Raw genomic sequence first — 10,986 nt, forward strand, 5'->3', positions numbered from 1 at the left:
ACATCAGTCTTTAAACAAAATAATATAAAATAACCCACAGTTTGCAGGGAAAGCAGCTCGATTCTCTCCTGACTGACATCACACTGAGCAGTTTGTAAATAAATGAATCTGTGAGTAATCGGAGCAGCTGTGAAGGAGCTCAAGATTCATTCTTTAACAGCTGGAAATGTTTGTTTTAACAGACTCAATTCACCACTCTGAAACCTCCCAATATCTCCAACATCTCTCAGAAAAGACAGCAGGGATAACACTCTTCTTATAAACTCAGAGAGTTTCAACAAATATCCATCACTTTGGAGATCTTTGGCCTGTTGGGATAGTGCAGTAGAACTGTTTGAAACTTCGGATGAATCCAGATCTACATCTTGCAAACAGAGACCGATTGAGACCGGGTTTTGTTATTTTGTTTTTTTTCCAAGAAAGACGAAAGTGATGAAAGAGAAAAAAAAGAGAACAAAACGATGAAATGAAAGTAGATTAAAGCAGATTAAAGGATGTTTACGCTTAAAGTAGAATCAGCAGGAAATGATGTGCAATGAAGCTGCCTCGTCATGAATGCAGTGCTTCTTCAGATGCTCCTTGCTTCTATCTTTAGGGCTGCACATGAATGCAGCATTACAGCAAATGATCTAATCCGACGTGATCAAGATGTAGAGATGAAGCACAAACAACTTCAGTGCTCAAAAATAAGCAACGTCCTAAAACAACCCAATTAGACCAAAAGAAAAAGAAAGAAAACTCTTGTATTGAGTCAAACCACCAGGAATAAAAAAAAAGTGTTTTAAGACAGGAGTTAAAATAACACCATTTAGAGGTGAGACAAAAACATTACAGGCAATATCATTAATTCAATCCAACAAGACACAGGAAGCCATTGAAGAGAGGCCGGTACAGGCTGACTCTGAATCAGTTTGCAGCCTTAATGAGTTTCTGTGCCGGTGTTTGTCAGAATGAAATCTCTGTACATGAATCACAGCAGCTGATGATTAGATCAGTCGACGGTTATCAGCAGACCTGACGTAATATCATTTTCTCCACGAGTCGGAGACAAGAGGAGCGGAGGAAGGAAACATTTGACATTTTGCAGGTCCCTCTTTGCACAGGGGATGGGCTGCATTCAACTTCAACATAATAAATCATTTATTAAAAAAAACAAAAAACAATGCAAAGTGCAATAAAAATCATTTTTTTATTGCATAAGCATTTGTTGTGCTGGCAAGGAGATTAGCTAAAGACAGCTTGCAAGGTCACTGTCTTCGTTGGGAAACAACATTGTATTGAGATTGAATGTGCCAAATAATTGGCATCCATCACCTAACTCCTCCCCACTGGTGTGCGCTGTGTGTACAGTAAGCACTCCCCTTCTTAAGATGCTGAGCCTCCAAACCTCCAGAATCTGATTTCTCAGCTGAACTTCATGCAAACATTTTCACACTGCAACAAAACCTGAACACAACCCCTCTCGCCCAGCATGTAATGTTCCCACAAAACAAGCGCCCAGTTCACTATGGACGTGTTCAATTCACAAAATGTTGCAAAACACCTGAACATAAGCGATGGTACATTAAAAACATGTTGTACTAGCAATGTTACTGCATTTTGAATAAAGCAGCATTTATTTAGAGGTCACAGCTGATTGGTTTTTACACCCCAATGAAGGAAACGTATCTCTAGGCCTGATTTTCACAGTTTTACAAATCCCAGAAAATTAATCAAAACAGTAAAAACTGTTCAGAATGAATGTACCTGAACATGTTTGATCTACCATCTAACTCCTACCCACTGATCAACACTCCTGTTAAAACTAAGCGCTCCTCCTTCTAAAGATGCTGAGCCTCCAAACCTTCAGAATCTGATTTCTCAGCGGAGCTTTTAGCAAACCACAAACATTTTCACACTGCAATAAAACCTCATCACCACCCCTCTCACCTCATTTTAGGTCTCAGAGCCACTCGGGGTGCGTTCAGTTAACAAATGTTGCATTACATTTAAACAAAAATGAAAACAAGAAATGAATGCTGATCGGTTGAAGCATGTGAATAAGCAAAAAAGAAAGTTTGTTGAAAGACTGGAGATTCTGCATTGACCATGTCCAAGCATTGAGCACCACCCCACTCACCCAGCAAAAGTCATGTCACAAACCAAACGCTCCCTTTCCTCAGGAGCCGCCTTGTCTCCACCTGCCCGCCAAAACACGACAAACACAGCAGACTGAAGCTCCACAACATCTGCTGCACAACAGCTGCACCCCGCTCCCCTACTGTGTGACAAATCACAATCAGAGCGCTCCTTTTTTTTTTTTATACGAGCGATGTCCTCAAACAGCTGCATAACTCTGCACAACAAGGACCCAACAAAAGTTACAAAACACTTTTTGTCCATTCCGTTATAACGTCCCTGACTAAACCAAGTGCTCCCCTTGACCTGCAGCTAACAGATAAGGCCGAAGTGCTGCTGTGTGCAAACACCCTTGTTTTTACTGCATCCAAACTTCATGCAAAAAAAAAAACAATAAAGCACACAAACCAAAACCTCTTCCACCTCAGGCCTGCAGTGCCCCATAAATCAAGTGCTCCCTTATTCTCCTGAGGCCGCTGGTGAAGTGAAGCCTGCAGATAACCTCTGACTTAACGTCTTAAAATTAGCGTTTTTTTGTTGCAGAGGTTAACACAGCTCAACGGAATACAAACACCAAAACCATAAACTTTTTTTCCTCCCTCTTCAGGCCTGAAATGGATCATAAATGAAGCACGCCCTTTTGCTCAAGAGTCCAAAACACACACACACATTTGACTTCCTGCGAAGAGCAATAAAAAACAAATCAAAACAACACTATTTCCTGTACCCATGCTCCCTCCATCCTCCCACTGGCTCTGAATAAGATAACAAAGCAAGCACTTCCATTCTCTCCTCTTTAATATCTGAGGACTGGAACCCTTAATACCTGCACATATAACTATTCTTCTCCTATCATCCTTCCTCCCATCTTTTGTCATGCACCACAAATCAAGCGCTCCCTTTACTTCCACAGCGGTTCATATCTCGGTTTAGATCCAAACTTTCTGCAACATCCCAACATCTTTGTGTTCCTCTACAACAAAATGATCCTAGATGTCCCTTCTGTCATCTCCTTCCAAGACCATGAACTTAAAAAGTAATAAAAACCAAGCGCTCCCTCTGTCCCGTCTGGAGCTGCTGTGGCTGCTATCCCAACAATGATCGGTCTGACATTCATGCAAAACATTGCACACAATTGTGTGATGCAAAAAAAGATTTCATGCTTTAAGTATTCATGGTTTGCATTGGATCACAAACCAAGCGCTCCCATATTTCCTCATGACCTGGAGCGTCCTTCTTCATGCACAAAAAGCCTGAGGTGAGTCTGCAACACAAAGCTGCAACAAAAACAATGCACCCTGCTGCCTCTCCTATACTTCCAAGTATATAACAAGCTGGCAGGCAGATAGTCACAAACCAAGTGCTCCCTTCATTATGTCAGAACATTCCCCGCACAGCTATGCAACAAAATCAAACTAACCTTCCCCCTTTAGTGTGTGGAGCTTCTGCTTACACGAACAAGCATAACAAAATGCATCTGAATTTAAAAACAACAAACAAACCTCACTCTATCCCCCCTTCCCCAGTTTATCCATGTAGCCCCTCAGTTGCATCACACAAAAAAGCACCCCTTGCTTCACATTTCATTTCACAACAGAATGAGACTTCAATAAAATCAAACTAAAGCCTTCACTTCTCCAATTCTCCATCTGTGGTGGTGCATCACAAACCAGGCACTCCCTTCATTCCCTTAGGAGTTAAAGCATCTCATGCAGAAGCACCTTGTTCTTTTTCTGCACCGTATAACTGAATGAAAATCAAACCAACCGCCTCTTTCGGTGATGGAGTAACACAAATCGAGCGCTCCTCTCATTAGCTCATTGTTAAAGCTCTCTTCATCCGCACAAGCTGCTGGTGTTTTTTTTTCTGCAAAACCAAAAATCAACAAACTTCTTCTATGTCCTTTCCAATATCACCCGGTGTGGCCCCTCTCCTCTTTGCAGGTGAGGTGAACCACAAAACCCTTGACCTGAGTTTCCCTCACCGATCACAACACTCATTTTCCCACAAAAGAGCCGAGAAAAAAAAGGTGAAAGAACCCCTCCTCTCTTCCTAGACCCCCTTCCCTAAGCTGTGATGCATCACAGACCACACGTAACCTCAATAGTGGAAAATTCAAAGCACCTGCACTTCAGTCACAGAATCAAAATCAAACCAACCCTTTCCTCTTAGCCCATGTGTTGTATGACAAATCAAGCGCTCCCTTTATAACCTTAGAAAACCTCCTGAATACTTACCTGCACAGCCAAGTTTTTTTTTTCTGCAACTAGATGAAAAAGAACCCACATCCTTGCATCTGCCACTTCAACTTGAACCCTCTCTCCTCAGCTTGCGTGAAGCATTACAAATCAAGCGCTCCTTCATGAAGAGGGGCCTCTATTCAAGGAAATACCACCCTGTTTTCTTTTCTGCAGCATGTTCATCTGAGGACAAGGATGAGGCTGCAACTAAACCAAATGATCCCTCCTCTCTGACCAGGAATGTAAGGTGTCTCAAATCAAGCGCCCCCCCCTCATGCACATGCATCCTGTGTTTTCTCTCCAACAAAATCTTTCGTCCTTTTTAGCTCATGAAGTTAGGTTCCCTCACAATCACTATTTCTTTTACAAATCATGGCCTGCAACAAAATCAAACTTACCCCTCCATTCCCTCCAGTAACTATTTCTGTCCTGTGTTGCATCAGAAATCAAGTGCTCCCTTTTTGGCCTCAGGTGTTGAAGCTTATGATGCATCTTTTGTTTGAAATTATAGCTTTGCTTTTATTCCAACTCCAATCATCTCCATCTCCACCACTCCTTTAAACTGGCATGTGATGACAAATGTGATCACAAACCAAGAGCTCCCTTGATTAACCTCAGAGCCTGATTAGCTGCACAGCCAGGTTTCTCTGCAATCAAATCAAACATACCCATCCACTCTTACCCCTCTCCAGCCGCCCCTTCAAACTGGAGGCTAGGATGGGATGTGATGCATCACATTTCAAGCGCTCCCTTCATTACCACACTGATGGAGCTCTCCCCTCCTCATGCACAATCACCTCATGTTTTCTTTGCAATGAAATCAAACACCCCCCCCCCCCCCCCCCCCCCCATCTCAATCCATGTAGCCCCTTTCCTGTGAGCTGCTGTATGGTTATAGAAAAACAAGCGCTTCCTTAATAATCCTGCCTCCACAATTAAACATGTTTTCCAGCAAAGCAACAAAATCAAACTAACCCCCCGTGTTCCTTCCAGCAACTACTTATCTCCTATATGGTGCATTGCAAATCAAGCGCTTCCTTCTTGGCCTCAGGAGTTGATGCATACTTTGTTTCACATTCTAGTTTTGCTTTTATTACACCTCTTCTCAACTCAAGTCTCCAACTCTCTTTTCAGCTGGCATGTGATGAATCACAAACCAAGCGCTTCCTTAATTAACCTTAAACTGCTTACCTGCACAGCCAGTTTTCTCTGCATCCAAAAAAAAAAACATCCCCCCCTCTCTCTCTAAGCCTTCTTCTTATCTGCCCCTTCAAACTGGACGCTGGGATGGGATATGATGCATCACAAATCAAGCGCTCCCTTCATTACCTCACTGCTGGAGCTCCCCTCCTCATGCTCAAGCACCTGTGTTGTCTCTGCAACAAAATCAACCGAACTCCCTTTTTCACATTTTTCCCCATACCTTTTCCTCCCTCTCCTTTTAAGCTGAACTGTATCACAAAACAAACGCACCCCTCTCTACCTTCCAGCCGGAGCTCTCCTCTCATCATCATCAGCATCATGTGTGTGTTTTTTTTTTCTTGGAAGACTAAGTGGAGCTGCAACAAAATCACACAAGGCCCTCCTCTTTTTACCCCTTCGCTCTCCTGCAAGTGGACCCTCTCAGCTGGCATCCAACCAACCCCAAATCGAGCCCCCCCCCCCCCCCCCTCCTTACCTCCAGACCCCTCTAATCTGCAGTCTTTCTGTACATCAACACCATCAGGTTCTTTTCTCTGCAACATCCAAAAACACAAAGCGGAGCTGCAACCAGAACCAAACAGACACTCCTCTGCAGCCCGGCGTGCGGAGCCGTGACACAAACAAACACACACCGGGTCCGGGTCTTACCTCTGGAGCTGCTGAAGGCGGTGTACCAGGACAGGGAGACCAGCCCGCACAGTCCGAACAACAAGACCGTCAGGAAGGAGACATTTCGGAGCCTCATCTCCGGAGCCCCGGGAGCATGTCCGTACCGAGAGGGGGGAGAGGAGAGGGACGGACGGAGGGAGGGATGGAGGGAGGGAGGGGGGACGCAGGTAGAAGGAAGAGAGAGAGAGAGAGAGAGAGAGAAAGACAGGTGGACGGAGACAGAGAGAGAGACGGTGAGATACGGAGAGACGGGCGGAGCTGTTGCTGTCTGAGCAGCAGCAGCGAGACTGAGGAGTGAGTGAGGGAGTGAGAGGGAGAGTAAGAAGGGGAGAGAGAGAGGGAGGGGGAGGAGACAGACACAGGTAGAGAGACCCTGCGAGAGTGGAAGAGGAGGGAGAGGGGGCGTGGGAGCCAAAGACTTGGTGAAAAAAAAAGCTTAAATCAACATCATTTATTATTATTTTTAATATTAACGTAGCCTACGCCAAAGGCATTTTTTTTGTCTCTTTTGATGTCGCATCAATTTGTCGTTAAATCTGAAAAGAAAAAAAACTTCAGATTCTATTCAAAAGGGCGTTATTGGCATGGGAAACCGGTTCACATTAACAAAACGAAAGTGAAAATAGAACAAAATTAAATAGTCTACAATAAAAAAAATTACAACTTGTAATAAATAAATATTGAATAAACTATTACAAAGATAGCTTATAACAACTAGGCCTATAAAAACAGATCCAAGTTTAAAATGTAACTTTGCTTAAATATACAGATGAGTATAAAAAAATGTATAAAATGTAAAAAAAAAAAAAAAAAAAGAATGTAGCAGTAAGAATAATCTATTTTGTTTTGTCAATTGTTTTTAAATTAGCCTCTAGTCTTGTATGTTAAAAGGTTTCATTTCAGGTGTGTCATCCTTTGAAGGACCTAGTCTTTAGTCTGTTTAGACGAACAGCAAATACAGTAAATATATATTTATATATTTAATTCATTAATATATTTATTATTATTCTGTGTAGATGTTCAGACTGATCTGGAATGAGACGTCTGGTTTACAGAGATTACCCGTTTGTGTCACCAGCTGTTCCCGCCTTTACCCTGTCCTTACTAAGCGCTGTCCCCTGTCACCTAGCAACCTTGACATAAAACAGCAGTTCCTCCAGCGTCCATTTGAGGCTGGCTGCAGAAGCCCCGGAAGTCCCAAAACTCACCTATTCCGAATTGTCAGGGGAAAATAAACATGTTTACAACCCGGTTAAAAAACTGAATTGTCCTTAAATTCCCCATGTCTTTATAAGAAGGGAGTTTTGTCACTCATTCGTTTTGATTATAATAGCGTGGGGCAGCTCTTTGCCTTGTGTTAGGTCGACTGAAAGGTTGACACAGCATTTCTAATATGGCCACCGCCATGGACAGGCTTCAAGCGCCCCCTTCAGGAACCGATGGGTGACGTCACCGATGCTTCGTCCATGTTTATTTAGCTACAGTCTATGATTAAACTCATTTAACCTTATCTGTTATTTTAGAGATAACTTTTGTAACTTTATTATTGGTAGCTGTTCGATCGAGTTTAAAACCAGTACTGACATTTGAATTTGAAGGAGCCTCAGAAATGGGACAGCCTTTACCGTGCCGCTGCGACATAATCAGTCTAGAACATGCACTCTGGAGGATGCCGCCCCTGAAATGAGACATTATGTCTGCTATTCGTTCCTTTCTAAAAATATAATTTACAAATTCTCACAGTGAAATCATACTTCTGAAATCAATGTGTCCATGAGTTCACACAAAGTAAAGAAAACCTTCCCATCATGTTATCTACTACATGAAGTACCAAGCTCATTGTGTCTTCATTGTGCTAGCTGTGAACTCCCCCTCACTGGGGTTGCAGATTTTTAGTTGGCCTGTCATGTTCATTAACTCTGCGCTGTTTGAGAACACAGGCTTGTTAGAGAAACATTACAGTGGTGGAGAAAAGTTCTCGGATCAGAAGCTTTGGTCTTCCCCTTGTTGCATTTAGAATAATTGCACTAAAGCTATTGAAGTACACTCACAAGACATATGATCTCTTCTTTCAGACTTTAACAAGAAAGTACAACAAACAGCTGTTACATCACTCTACGACCACACCAGACATTGATAGAAACCTTGAATAACCGGGAGCTGCTGGTCTGCCTCAGTGTGTTAGTATAGTTTTGTTATTTTGTGTTATTTTGTGACTTTAGACGTTAAAGTCATTTTAAACTTTCATTTGTCTGAACTGATCACTTAAAAAAGTTTCAGTGTTTCAATCACTCTGTTGTTATACAGTCCATCATTTCCCATGATCCTCTGCTGCTTTCATCAATATATCTTATGTATTCTGTAACACTTGTTCTTTACTGTAAAGGTCATGAGCGGTTTTGTAAACTGGTTGAGTTTTCGACATAAATCATTTAATGATTTCTTTCCATTATCCAACTTTTTTTCATCCACATTTCTCTTCTCTTTCCTCTCATATTTTTTCTATGATGCAGCAAAATATGTCTTAAAGAGTAAGAAATAAACACTTTAATAACTTGTGATTTTTACACAAAGTCAGTTCCGAAATCCACTTCAAATCTTAAGAAATATTCTCTAAGCTGAAGCTGAGTTTCTGTTTAAAGCTCATGTTCAAAGCTTGTGTTTGATGTGAATTCAGTGAGAACTAAACCAGCTAAGACCTTTTTAAAGCAAAGGTCAAGGTTTGATTCATGTTAGGCTGTTTTACAGAGAATCCAGCCCTTTATGAGCCAGTCTGCAGCGCCATCTGGTGGTCAGGGTGTCAAATTATTTCAAACTATATCTCTAAAACTTTATCCTGTTCAAAGTATGTTAAAAGTGAAAAGATCTTTAAATCAGGATCCGAATACTTAAGCACAGGTGAAGTATTTAAAAAAAAACTTTAAACTGAGTAAAGACAGAAGTCTTAACGACTGAAAGATGTCTGAGATGTTTTTGAGTTGAGTCAAAACAACAAACAGAATCAGGTTGACACCATCATCCAATCTTTATTGCAGCTTTCTGCAACAATAATATAACTTAGTTTCCAACATGTAGGTCAGGACCCCTCAGAGGGTCAAAAACATTTCCTGCTTCATAGTAATATCTCTTTGTTCTAAACCAACATAGAATATCTCCAGTCTTTGTTGAGTTTTTATGAACTGCAAGAAAAGTTTCAGTGGTCGATGTTATTAATTTTCAAACTCTCTTTCCCAACTCTATGGTGAGAATAAACTCATTTCTTATAAATGATCTCTGTTTTGGTGTTCACTCGTTGTGTTGTGGAGAGCACTTCACTGTCCCACACTGACATCTAGTGTTCATGAACAGCTGGTACAACTCTGTGCAGTGACAAACAAAAACAATATTTATTTATTTAGGCTCTGCATGTTTTATTTATTTTAAATAGGGACGACCACACATATTAATGAACATAAACACGTAGACATAAATATAGTAGATTATGGCCATAGGCAATCTTCCACCCGTAGTCCACTGGCATGTTGATGGTACACACACACACACACACACACACAAACACACACACACACACACACACACACACACGTATATAGAATCTCATAAAACACAGGTATACAACAACGAGCAGAAAGCAAACAACAACATAAACTGTACATTAGTTGACAAAGACACACATTACAATACAAAGAGTGGCTGTGTGATGTTGTTCAAAAGAAACCAGGGATAAAGTAATTATCAGAGTTAAAGTGCATAAAGAGACAGGAGTCAACGTGCTAAAGTGCTGGTCTAGACATCATTGTAAAGTGCTGGTGTAACTGTAGTCCTATTGCACAAAGTTTGCACAGACATGTTTTGCACATAACCTACTATTGCACAGGGCCAGCATACATGTGTTAAAGCATGCAATAGTGCACTGGAGTTACACATACATGTATGCACAATGATGACAAGACATGGTCACAAATCTGGTTTGTTCTGAGCTTCACCTTCCGCTGACCCTTGAATGATGAAAAGCTGCATGGAGTAAATCAGAATCGGGTTTATTTACCTACCAGGAGTTTTTCTTGGGATTTAAATGGCCACAATAAACAAATCACATCAATGTAAGTGTCCATAAAAAGCGATGTTTGTTTCATATTCCTCTTGACATGAATGTTCAAATGAGTTAAATCTGCTAAAGTCGAGGTTTGTTCTTAATTTGAATGGGCTCGTTGAAACCTTTGAGGTCATGAACAGCGGATCTAAACCTGGGCATCCACAATCTATCCTAAAGTTAGGCTAAATATTAAAAACTTTTCAAAATAAATCACATTTAAATCAATGTATAATCGATAAAGTGCTCAGGTCTGTGTGTTGATTTTGTTGTGAATGTTATCACAGTTTGTGTTTTCTGAGTCTGAAGCTGTTTCTTCATATTACACCACAATAATGTCACAATGCTGCTGCTGCAGGGGCAACACTGAGAAAGCAAATCTCCTGTTAAATATATATATCCTATAGCCTACATTTTATTAAAACAAGCTGGTGGTTACACTGACTTATTCATAAAAATGTTTAATGTAAGCTCTTGGTTTGAGTAAGAGATACAACTAAAAATAACAACAATAGGCCTAGTACATGAGGAAGGAGACGAGTAAACAAAAAGAGGAAGGAAATAACCATAAAGGAGGAACAAAGTGAGGAAGGAAAGGTGACAGAAGAAAAACAATGTTGGCTTGGATTCATTCACTTCTTTTACTAGCATACAGGGTAATTC

General features: G+C 41.1%; 1 protein-coding gene across 1 annotated transcript in view; it reads right to left on the minus strand.

Moving 5' to 3' along the window:
- mgat4b (alpha-1,3-mannosyl-glycoprotein 4-beta-N-acetylglucosaminyltransferase B) overlaps positions 1-6,519 on the minus strand; it is a 98,291-nt gene extending 91,772 nt beyond the window's left edge. The window contains exon 1 of the mRNA XM_061048601.1: positions 6,210-6,519. Coding sequence (XP_060904584.1) covers positions 6,210-6,306 — 97 coding nt within the window. The 5' untranslated portion in view covers positions 6,307-6,519. The remainder of the gene's footprint in view (positions 1-6,209) is intronic.
- Between the last annotated feature and the right edge of the window lie 4,467 nt (positions 6,520-10,986).

This window comes from Labrus mixtus, chromosome 10 (assembly GCF_963584025.1).
Source record: "Labrus mixtus chromosome 10, fLabMix1.1, whole genome shotgun sequence".
NCBI classification, from domain to species: Eukaryota; Metazoa; Chordata; class Actinopteri; order Labriformes; family Labridae; genus Labrus; species Labrus mixtus.